We start from the raw sequence: 12,492 nt of genomic DNA on the forward strand, positions 1-12,492 counted from the left end.
AGAAATGAAACCACAAATCGCAGATGGTGGACAAATCGAAATTTCTATAATTATCCTATTCATAGTAGCCTTGTCACCTCAATGATATGAAAATATAACAAATCCAATTATAATAAAAACTCGTTTGTACTTCAGCCTCCAATTTTGGGAGTTTCCCATGCTTCACCTTCCTTGCTTAGCCATGTGTTATGGCTTCATAGAGCTTCAAAACCTAATACAAAATAAAATAAATTGATAAACACAACATAGGAGTAGACAATATAGTGATATATTATGATATTACAAGGACAACACAACATAGAAATAGACAATATATTATCTACGCAACGAATGCATTTGTTTGTAGGATTTATTGGTTCATTATAGTAGTGTTTGAGAATGAAACTTCCTTCTAATCAACAACTAAATGCCAAAAAAACAAATCAAAAATTATAATTTCATAAACCTCAAAATAAACAAATAAAAAAATTATAATTTCCTAAACCTCAAAATGTTCTCAACGTAGTTAAGACAATAATCAAAACCAAATATTCCAAAAAAACATGATAGAAGAAATGAAACCACATATCGCAGATGGTGGACAAATCGAAATTTCTATAGTTATCCTATTCATAGTAGCCTTGTCACCTCAATGATATGAAAATATAACAAATCCAATTATAATAAAAACTCGTTTGTACTTCAGCCTCCAATTTTGGGAGTTTCCCATGCTTCACCTTCCTTGCTTAGCCATGTGTTATGGCTTCATAGAGCTTCAAAACCTAATACAAATAACAAAATCGATAGATTTAGAAAAAAAAATTGTAAAACCATTCCAGAACCAATAGATTAAAATTGAAAAAAAAAACAAAGGACTCATCAGTGGTGAGTCACGCGAAGAGATGGAAGAGGGAACAAATTAAGTTTTGGAATTACAAAAAATTTGCAACAACAAACAGATGGAATGACAAAAAAAAAATACATCTTGAAAAACAAATATGAAGAAGAAGTGATACTGTTGCTTAAAAGGCTGCAAGAACAAAACAAAATTTACTTGATTTTTTAAATCAAAATCAAAACCAAAAATAAAAATTGTACATCTTGTAAAACAGATAGGCAGAAGAATGAGAACCTGAAAAAAAGATGGAGTGAAGAGTGAATTTCCATTGGTTTAGTAGTAGATATATAACCTAAGAAATGTATAGAAATGTTATAGCATTTTTCGGAGGATTTTATGTTTTCAACGTAAAAACGGTTGATCAAAATCATGGGAAAAGTATATGTATTGAACATTACATTTAATATAGAAATTTGGAAGGCCAAAAGTTATTGCATTTTTAGGTAGAGGATGATTTTATGTTTTCAACGTAAAAACGGTTGATCAAAATCAAGGGAAAAGTATATGTATTGAACATTACATTTAATATAGAAATTTGGAAGGCCAAAAGTTATTGCATTTTTAGGTAGAGGAGGATTTTATGTTTTCAAAGTAAAAACGGTTGATCAAAATCATGGGAAAAGTATATGTATTGGACATTATATTTAATAGGAACATTAACATTTAATAGCTAATAGGGTTTTGTAATATATATTTTAGAAAATAAAAATAAAAATAAAATCCCAACAAAAATTAAGAGGGTGACATATCACCCGTAATTAATGTCAAATCAATAATATTGAGTTATTTTGTTAAAAGTCTTTTCTACCCATGGAATAAGAAAAGTTTTAGTAGTTTTTTCAGAGGGCTTTTAGTGTAATTTCCAGATACTTTTGTTTTTATATATTAATAATAGATAAGGAGAATCGTAACTTGTCAAATATCAATTTGTCACCAACATTTAATGGTTCATTGTATGGATCAACGACACCACTTTTGTTGTAAACGTCATTTTGAGTATTGTAGTATGTATTTGTTGGAAAGTTTACTAGGTTAAAGAGTAAACCATGTCCATTTTTCTGCAAACAAAGTTCAAACAATCCACGTGAGAAGTTGAACTCTCCTTGTCGAGAATATAGGCACCTATTTGAATTCAATTCTTGACCAAGAACTAATGTGTCAGTAGAATCACTGAAACTATTCCATAATATAGCACTATTTTGGTCTAGTAATTGAAAATTTCCATCATCCTTCATTTGACCAATTGAGATTTTACTTGAATTAAAATATGGTGATCTCCATAACTCTAAACCTTTAGGGTTGGTGAGCATTAACCCATAAGAGTCATTTAATACCAATCTTGATCCCTTAGGAGCAGGGTTGTCTCCATTTGCATACCAAATGATGGAATCATTTAGTATCTTGTTATACCATATTGCTAGTAAGAAAAGCTCATTCGGAAGTTTGTAAAACCCAAATGCAAAATCTTCTAAAGAAGAGAGCCATCGATTTGTCCCATTGCCAGCAGTGAGAGAGTAGCCTACACTCACACTTTGATCAAAAGAACCCGTGCTACAGTATAAGAATTAATAAAATTAATAATACAAAAATGTTTAAAAATATATATATCTCTAAATTTTCAATATAACCCTAATCATTTTATGTAAATTATATTTGTAAATCAATATTATGCGAATAATTTCTAAGTTATTTTACATTACTATGTCCTTTTGACAAATATTTACACCCAACGGTTAACAAGATAATTTAATAAATTTTTTTACTAAAATATATTATAAAAGTATACTTCATTATAATTTATGTAAATACTTATAATTGAGTATCTATTCAAGTGAAAATAAAAGTTTAATTCAATAAAAGAATTTAATATTTTTTTTTATAAATGATTAGTATTTTAGTTATTTGATTAGTAATTTCTCTTTCGTTAGAAATTGAACCGTAATCTTTTAACTCATTTTCTCTTGGTGTTGCTTCCACAACTACCAATCAAGATAAAATTTGGGAACATGACAATAGAATTAAAATCATCCATCATTTTCTTCAATAACTTGACAAAAGAATTATTCACAAAATCAAAGAAAAAAGAATTCTCTAGAGTTATTAATTTCTCTAGATGATAGGTCTACTGTTAAAGATAGATTTGCTATATTCTAGTATGATCAATTTGAAAATTTTGAAATGATATTATTTTTTCTAGTTCATCGGTTGGAAGAAAATAGAATTTTACATTAATCAAAGATAAACTCATTAACATAGTTTATAAAGAGTAACACATCTTATTTTAAAAGTTAGTTTTGTAAGGATTAATTGAAAGTCAAATTGTAATAATTTGATTCACAATAGTAGCGTATAAACAACTTTTTAATTAAATTTATGAATAAAATTTTGAAAGAGTTTGTAATAAATGATAATAGATAGAGAGAGAATTGCATGGTCTAACCTGGAAGCTGGGCAAAATATGATTTTGTAAAAATTAGTTGAGCAAGTAAATGTTGTCCCATTATCATAAGGGTGGCTATAGGCTTGTGGACACGCTGTCTTGAAATTGAGAGAATGAGCACTTGGGTCGCAAGTCTTTAAAGTTGAATTGTTACTCTTCAAACAACAAAATTTTTGCAAATTTTCTCTAGAGCATGCTCCCTGACATGCCACAACACTCTCATTTACCATCACCTTAAACTCTGTTGGACACATATTATTAATGTCTGTAGGGCAACCTGCACTGCTGCAATTCAGTCTGTCACCAAAAACATCAACAGGAGCCACCGCTATGGGGATATTGAAACCTTCTGTAACACAAATGTTATAAAAATCAACACCATTGATGCCTAAATGGAATTCTGCTAGTGTGGCTAGCGGCGCGCCTCGCATTCCAATGCATGACTGCTTCCCAGTACCGCAATCACCGGTCATGCACGAGAAGTTTCCTCCGGTGGATAAATTATTAATGCAGTGTGTTCGGCCCCAAACGTGACCATTCCAAGTCGAAGGAGCCCAAACTGTGGAACTGTTGCCCGTGTCTAAATGGAAGTGATTAAAAAGACTTGTGTTTCCAGCTGTAGAAATTGAAGCTGGCCATACTCTGAATTTGCATTGGTTCACTAGAATGAAATCCTTTTGAAAAATGATGTTACCATGCTTATTATTTAGAATATATTTATAATAGAGTTAAAATGAATAGATATCTATAAGCTTTTATGTGGTCATTACCTGATACCGGTAGAAGGAGGATTGCTAAGAAGATTGAAAACAGTGTTGTTGGGCCTGGCTGAACCACATGCAAACTTATGGACATTATAGAGGAGTGGGATTATGAAGATTTGATGTTTTTGTTATTTTCTCATGAGTGATTTATTTATTTATAGGTACAACTTTGTGCATGGGGATAGTTGAGTTCATGGTTTTAAATTGCGGTTGCGGTCGCAGATGCGGTTGCGGTTGCGGGTGTTGCGATAGCGGTCAATGCGGTTGCTGCGATACGCATTGCGGCTGCTGCGGTGTGAATATTTATCGGGAGAAATTTGAAAAACACCATTAGAAAACTCTAAACATTAATGTTTTACGTTACAATTCACATGTAAATTGAGTTTTTGAGTTCTCAAATGTTGAGTTATGATGAAAATATGTGAAGAAACATGAGTTAAGGTGTTTGATATGAATTCTAGTGTTGTGAGACGTGTTATTACAAATCACACCGCAATTGCGGCTTGATGCGGATGCGGAGACTACCGCATCAGCAATATTGCGACTGCAATTGCGGTTGCGGACCGCAATTTAAAACCATGGTTGAGTTACTGTGTTTCATTTCGTTTCAACTTAACCCATGAGTCACATGTACTAGTCAAATGTCAGGCCTACCAATTACATCAACCGGCCCAACGAGAATATATATATATATATATATATATATATATATATATATATATATATATATATATATATATATATATATATATATATATATATATATATATATATATATATATATATATATATATATATATATATATATATATATATATGAGTTTAAAGATAGTGCATTGTCGGTGTAAATCAGTTTTACACATACAACCAATCAAAATGCTTTAATTTGCCATGTAATTACATTTTTTTTAAAATTAAAAATGGGCTTTATTCTGATGCATGTCTCTCATTGGTTGACAGTGTAAAAATACTTTACACTATCAGTGCATTTCCTTTTTTCCACATATATATATATATATATATATATATATATATATATATATATATATATATATATATATATATATATATATATATATATATATATATATATATATATATATATATATATATATATATATATATATATATATATATATATATATATATATATATATATATATATATATATATATATATATATATATATATATAATGGAACTGAATTTTCCAACAAAGTTGTAGGAGACATTTTTTAAATAGAAAATGGAATTGTCACTAGTACAAAAATATTAATTTACACCTGTTTTTTATTAAATTTACACCCGTTATTTTTAATAAAAATCAGGTGTATATCCACAGGGTGAGAAATATCTAACGAATTTACACCCGTTATTTTTAATAAAAATCGGGTGTAATTGGACGTAATTACGTTTTTAATTACACCATGTTTTAATAAAAATCGGGTGTAATTGGACGTAATTACGTTTTTAATTACACCATGTTTTAATAAAAATCCGGTGTAATTGGGCGTAATTACGTTTTAATTACACCCTGTTTTAATAAAAATCGGGTGTAATTGGGCGTAATTACGTTTTTAATTACACCCTATTTTAATAAACATCGGGTGTAGATACGTTCTTAATTACACCCTATTTTAATAAAAATCGGGTGTAAATACGCCATTTATGAATGAACAATTATATTATATTTAAATCTATTTACACCCTATTTCATATACACCATTTAGTTATATTTCATTTTCAGTCATAATATTTCAAATACTATAAAATCATACACATAAAAATCATATTTTAACTAAGTCATAATATTTTTAATATTAACCAAAAAATATACAAAATCATGTACAGTCATAATATTTCAAGTACTATAAAATCATACACATAAATATCATATTTTAACTAAGTCATAACACTTTCTTCATATATAAGTTTTTTTCTTCTTCTTTGGCTTTTGTTTTGGCAACATTTCTATGTCTTTATCCTCTTCAACCATTTGCATTTGATCTTGTAGATTTTGCTCCTCAACCTTTTTATTTTCAACCAGTTGCAAAAATATTTTAGCCCAAAGTTGCCCAAAGATATCTCAAATGTTGAAACAAATATTAATTTATAAATGATACATAGAAAAAAATAATTAAAAATAGAATAAGATATTTTCACGAAGTCCTTTAATTTTGTTTCTAATTGTAAAAGTTCATCGGCAACAACATTGTTAGCTTATTGAAGCACACAACAACAGACAATCACAAGCATACAGAAAGGGCACAGAAAATTATGAACCTTTGCTCTCTGCCTTAACCTTCAAAGCCAAATTCACAGCTGCATCAAAATACTCTGCTACCTTAACGAAATCCTCCTCAACAAATCCCCTTGAAGTAAGAGCCTTTTTCTTATATGAAAAGTTAAAGTAGTTATCGGGTTACCTTTTTCTTCAGATTCACCAAAACTAGATGATTTCCAGTCCCACCGGAAACAAGTTCATAGCCTTTCTCACTCAAAGCCTGCAATATATTCAGTGTTAATTAATACACAACAGATTAATCTCTTTGGTCCAACAAGGAGACTGGCTCTTGTGTTGATTGACTCCAGTATCTATGAGAAGAGACTGCTGAGTTATCCTTTCTAATGTACCTGTGCAAATTTTGAGCTATTGCTGAGAACCTGCTCTTGATATGCTCTATACTCTGGAGTTGTAGCCTGAATCCACAACAGAAAAATCAAAAGATATTATCACTTAATGAATATGCATTACATATGGTACACACACTCAGTCAGTATCACTATAAAACTCGGTCACTCTTCAAATAAACAAAAAAACGTTAAAAACTTTTCTCTAGTTTTATGATTTCTATCAAGAAATGCATCATGATAACAAAGTCTATCGATTTAAGCTACATGGTACTCAATAGTGCTTTGCGCGAAGAGGTGTATTGGGAAAAATCCTAATCACACGTAGATTGAATATAGAACCCAAGAACAATTAACAACGACAACAAGAGAAAGTTGAAGGTACAGAAAAGAAATTTACCTTTTGTGACATTAGAATGGTTAGTTTATACCAAGCAAAAACTTCTTGTGTAAGTTCATGCCTGAGAGCAGCAATTTCAACTTCTGTCCTGCACCCCGAGTCCATCATTTTAACTGATTCTAATTACCTTCAATCCGGACAGAAGTTGAAATTCAAGTTCAGATTCAAACTCAAATTATAGTTTCGAAAAAATCTATACTTGACACTTCCAACCATTGCTCCTGTGATGTTGTTAGGATTTCTGTTAGGGGTGTCGCGCCACTTCCAACCACCAGTGCATGAGTAATTTTTGTGATTATTTGGAATTGATGCACCTCTGTGAAGAAAAAACCTGCTATAATCAGAAAAGGGTAATGTGAATATAAAAAATTCCAACTTCCTTTCAAGTAGAAAGCATTAACTTGAGAAGTCATCAAGCCAGAATTAGAAACCTCAGTATCCTTATGTAGAGGTTGTCCAAATGCATCTGATAAAACAACATCTAAAGAAAAATTCCTGCGACATGATGTCTGTGCCAAATTATATAAAGGCAAGGATGAAAATAAAGTTTAAACTAGATGGGAAAGTTAACAGCATTAAAAACTTGGCATAACTTGTAAAGATCTCAAAAGTATAATCATATGAAAGAAAATGGTGATTGTCAATAGTTGCATTTCTAGAAATGCAATCAGTATGTGAACACTAAGAATATTAATAATTACTAACATTTCTAGAACTACAATCAGTATTGTACCTAAATAAAGTAGCTCCACTTTAATTGGGTTTGGCCTGTCATATTGCAAAGATTCATAGTGAGGTATACTTACCTATGTCTTATATTATAAATGATAACCATACTTATCTACATGTCAATTGAAGTCCCCGTAGTTAGAAAAAAAGTCCGAGCAGCAAGTCTCTAAATGGTCTTACGTCTGCTTGAATCTGGGTCCTGAAATTTGTCTCTGCTAGGATTGCCCCAGCTAAAAATGCTCTAAGCTGCATTGCGACATTACATTCAATTGTCACACATGTATTCAATTTTAGGATTTTCCATAATTCCAAAGTCAACCCAAGAATGAAACATTGTATTGAAAAATATTGAATCGTATCACTGAAGCCCAGTTTCTGAGTGAGTAGTAAAGTCCCAGCAATAGTCAGCAAGCAAAGAGCAACAAAAGCCTCTGAACTTCTTGTATCTGCAACAACCTGAATTTCTTCAACACTTCATTTAATATAACATTCATTTATTGGAAACATATTATCAATTAATTTAGTTGAGTTAAAAGTATACCTATCTAAAGCAGCTATTTATATCATAACTTAAAAATAGTTAAAGAAATAAACTAGCTACTCCTAACTAGCACATACTCCTATTGTTGGACAATAGTTTCTTCTTGTTTTTTTATAGCCTAACTAACAAATTTGGAATCGAAATTAAAAACCTGTAAGAGAATAGTGATGGTCTCAATTAAGCTCCCAAGCGCGCCGTAGTCGATCCTCCGAACTCCAAATTTCTGGTTTGACTTGGTTCACCGCTGCATCAACTCTTGTTTGCTCAAATATTTTCCAATTCAACGCATTAATATTCAATCTTAGAGCCACCCAAATGCAGACAACCATTTCACATGTTTTTATGACATTGCATAACATGATAAGTTACTAGAGGAACCAAAAGTGCATTGTCAACATTAAACCTAGAACTTACTCATTGTCTTGCTGCTACAAATTGAAAATACAATCACTAATGATCTAAATAACAGGGGTGGAGGGAATAAACAGTCTAATAAAAAATACTAACCAATTCTTAGACGAGGAAATTCTCTATTATCTCTAAAGTGGTAAATAACACTCTTCAGCCTGGATAATTGAAAACAGGAGTAAAGTAAAATAATAATTATATACAAAATTACAAATTATATCATATCTCAACAATCATGTATCTCATCACATTATCTACAAATATAAGTACACAAACAATATAACCTGTTAAAGTTTGACCAGCCCAAGTTCTGCTAGGTCCTTAATCATGTTCCTCTGGAAATCAGTCAAAGTATTTATATTATATGCCTAATCATTGAAAAAAATCAAGTGTCAGAGGCACATTAAATTGCAGTTACAAAAGAGACCAAAACAAAACTTGTAGAAGTAATGACAATATAGAACTTAGTAATTTCATGTACAACAGATTCTTAGCAAGGCACAAGAACATATTACCTCCCCAATGGCATGAAAACTAAGCTCAAGCATGAATGATATCAAGTCACCTGCATCAACACCTCTCTCCGACACCAAAAGTAGATGATGAAGAGCGTGTAGGAATCAAATAGCAAAAAACATGTACATTTAAGGTCTTGTCAGCATGACTTGGGCTTACAAGTTGCAACAAGAAACACTAGTTCACCATAAAACAAAGTCACTGGAGAGTTTAGACTTCATTTTAGTAAAAATTTAAACAACACGTTGCAGATTAATTAATTCAAATAATTTGCACTATATAAGAATCCTAAAATAGTGCAGTGCGGATATAACAATTTATGGCCCTTTGACAAGAAAAAATGTTAGACATCTAGGCATAACAAAACAGGATAATCCTTCTCTGTCACCTAGCCAACACTCTAGTCTCTAGGCATCTGAATCTCGAAATACAGAAGAGAGCTGCTTGACATTATTGAAGCTTCTCTACTATAGGTTTGCTGACTAGCCACTGAGTATTTATAAATTTTGGGCAGGTTCAACACTATTTGGCTAGGGCTAGGCCCTAACAACACTACATTCCTCCAAAGGAACTTTGCCATAAAGGAACATAAATTGATTGAGGATCATAGTAACCTGTCTGATTTGTATGTTGAACCATTTGACCAATGTCTAATCCAAGTCCTCTCCATTCTAGGTAACTGACTTTGATCTAGCACCTGCTTTAGTAGATACTATTCAGTTTCAACCTACCGTTCCAGCTCTAATGGGAAAATACCCTACCTGTTCCCTTCTCTTTCCCACCTTTAAATAACAAATCATAATTCGCCAACCACAACCTGTTACAACAATGAATATCAACACAACAACAATTCCACAGTAGAAATCAAACAAAAAAAGAAAGAATTCAGTTCAGGCATTTCATCGAACACTTGGTTTTCATGTTAAGAAATGACGAATTTGTTAATAAACCATAATTGAACAACAATCACACAACATCAATCGAAGAAGAGAGATGAAGAAGATTGAAACTTAAATTCACTGAAAAAAAAACGCACGTACCGAATTCCATCATGAATCCGCGTCGGCACCATATTCATGTATCATTCGTTTCTCTTAACTTCATTCTCATTTGCTTGTTCCATTAATCAGCATATGCTCTGCCACGAATTGGATTTGGTCGAGGAAGAGATTGAAAAGGACGTTAGATAAGCACTTTTAGTCTATGTTTGGTTGGTCGGTTGAAAGCATCAAAATCAATTCTAGCCCAATAAAATCAATTCCGGAGTGGTTGCAATTTCAAAACAGGATGCTTGCTTTTTCTAGTTCAGAATTAATTTTTTATGAAGCTATAATTCTTAGTATTTTTGAAATCAATTCAATGAAATACATTAATATTAATATTTTGAGTTATAAAATTAAATAATTTTTTTTAGTCTAGTTAAATTTACACCCGTTTTAAATTTAAAGGGAGTAATTGAGATCTAATTATAATAATACTTTTTAGTTTACACCCGTTTTTAAAAAATAAGATGTAAATTGTCATGTGTTAATACTTAACATGACATTTTATTTACAAAATTGCCACTGCGTTTCTTATTTACACCCGTTTTTAATATATTGGGTGTAAATGTTAAAATTATATTGTACTTTTTGCACTAGTGTGTAATTCAAATCTTTTGCGTGTTTTTTGTGAGCAAGATATTATAATAGGGAGAACAAAGGGATCTCCAATCCGATTACACGAGAAAGCGGGAAAATCTGGGAAAAAAGTTACAAACCAATTACAATTACGAGAGGAAAAACAACGGATCCTTATAGAACTCGTAAAAAGAAAAATTGAGATGTGTAATTTTCCCACAAAACGTCAACTTCCAAACAAGCAATTTGATATTCCAAACAGTATTATTAACACTCCACTTATCCTTTCGGAAGCAAACCCCATTTCTAAGCAACCATAGGGTCCATGAGGTTGCAAGTCACACAACCCCCAATTTTCTATCTTTCACCTTGTTAATTCGGAAGAACCGGTGCCATTCCAAAAAATTCGACAAACACTCTTCCTCACTACCCTCCCCTTTACCGACCCACAAAGCTTCCTCCCTCCAAACTTTCTTAACCACCCAACAACTAAAAAAGAAGTGTTGCATATTCTCCAAACAATTACCACATAAAATACAATTTAAATTGTTTAAAGAGAAAGGAATACCTCTAAGCACAAAAAAGTCCTTTGTGGGAAGCCTATTGTGAAAAAGTCTCCAGCCAAAGGCCTTGATTTTGAACGGAACCTCCAACTTCCAAAGAATTCCAAACGCATCATCACACCTATTTGGTGGACCAAAAGGAATCCGCAAACGCTCATAAAACGCATAGCAAGATGCAATCGAAAAATCCAAATCCGTATTTCCCATCCAAACCACTGAATCCTTGCCTTCCAACAACCCATCAAAAGCCTCCAACCTCCCCTTCAACATACCAAAATTCACCAAGGACGCGGTGTCCCCCAAAAGGTCAATAGAAACTCCAAGATCTCCCCACATCCACCTACCACCCACCCAACCTCCCATTGCCACCACCGAAACTTTCTTCAAACTAGAGGCCTCAAATAAATCCAAAAATTTCTCTTTCAAAGAAATTCCTTCCAACCAAATGGAATCCCAAAACGGAGTGATAAAACCATTATGAATGGTGAATCTACTACATTCGACAATGAGATCAAATAAAGAAGAAGAACCAATCTTTAACAAATCCTTCCACCAAAAGGAAAAAGAGGATGAAACTTTAAAATCTTTTCCAACACTAAACGCATTTGAAGATAAATCTCCATAACGCGTTTTCAAAATATTGTACCACAAAGAATTTTGCCCTTTAAGAATTCTCCACCTCCACTTGTTAAGAAGAGCCATATTAAACAAAGTAATATTTTTCACTCCTAACCCCCCTTTAACAAAAGGTAAATTCACATCATCCCACTTTACCCAATGAATTCTTCTCTTTTCCTCCACTCTCCCCCATAAAAACTTACTTTGAATGCTAGTAAATTTCTTCACCACTTTCCTCGGCATTTTGAAAAAAGACATAGTAAAAATTGCTAAATAACTAAGCACGGACTTCAAAAGAGTAATTCTACCTCCCAAATTCAAGAAGCGATTCTTCCATCCTTCCAAACGATTCTTCATATTTAACACAAGAGGATTCCAAGTAGCTTC

The 12,492-nt window shown here is 32.0% G+C and overlaps 1 protein-coding gene across 1 annotated transcript; it reads right to left on the minus strand.

The window, feature by feature from the left end:
- Positions 1 to 1,479: 1,479 nt before the first annotated feature.
- LOC131641345 (G-type lectin S-receptor-like serine/threonine-protein kinase RLK1) lies at positions 1,480 to 4,198 on the minus strand. The gene is made up of 3 exons (XM_058911651.1): positions 4,088 to 4,198; positions 3,318 to 3,991; positions 1,480 to 2,428 (listed from the first exon to the last, which is right to left on the minus strand). The coding sequence occupies exons 2-3, from the start codon at positions 3,788 to 3,790 to the stop codon at positions 1,756 to 1,758; spliced, it is 1,146 nt and encodes a 381-aa protein (XP_058767634.1). The 5' UTR covers positions 3,791 to 3,991; positions 4,088 to 4,198; the 3' UTR covers positions 1,480 to 1,755.
- Between the last annotated feature and the right edge of the window lie 8,294 nt (positions 4,199 to 12,492).

Source organism: Vicia villosa, unplaced genomic scaffold (assembly GCF_029867415.1).
Source record: "Vicia villosa cultivar HV-30 ecotype Madison, WI unplaced genomic scaffold, Vvil1.0 ctg.003681F_1_1, whole genome shotgun sequence".
NCBI classification, from domain to species: Eukaryota; Viridiplantae; Streptophyta; class Magnoliopsida; order Fabales; family Fabaceae; genus Vicia; species Vicia villosa.

What these genes read in the sequence shown, in the direction of transcription:
- LOC131641345 (XM_058911651.1), bottom strand. Translation starts at nt 3,790, where the DNA reads ATGACCGGTGATTGCGGTACTGGGAAGCAGTCATGCATTGGAATGCGA. An exon ending in ATATTTTGCCCAGCTTCCAG is followed by an intron (nt 2,429 to 3,317) that starts GTTAGACCATGC and finishes CTTATACTGTAG; the next exon opens with CACGGGTTCTTTTGATCAAA.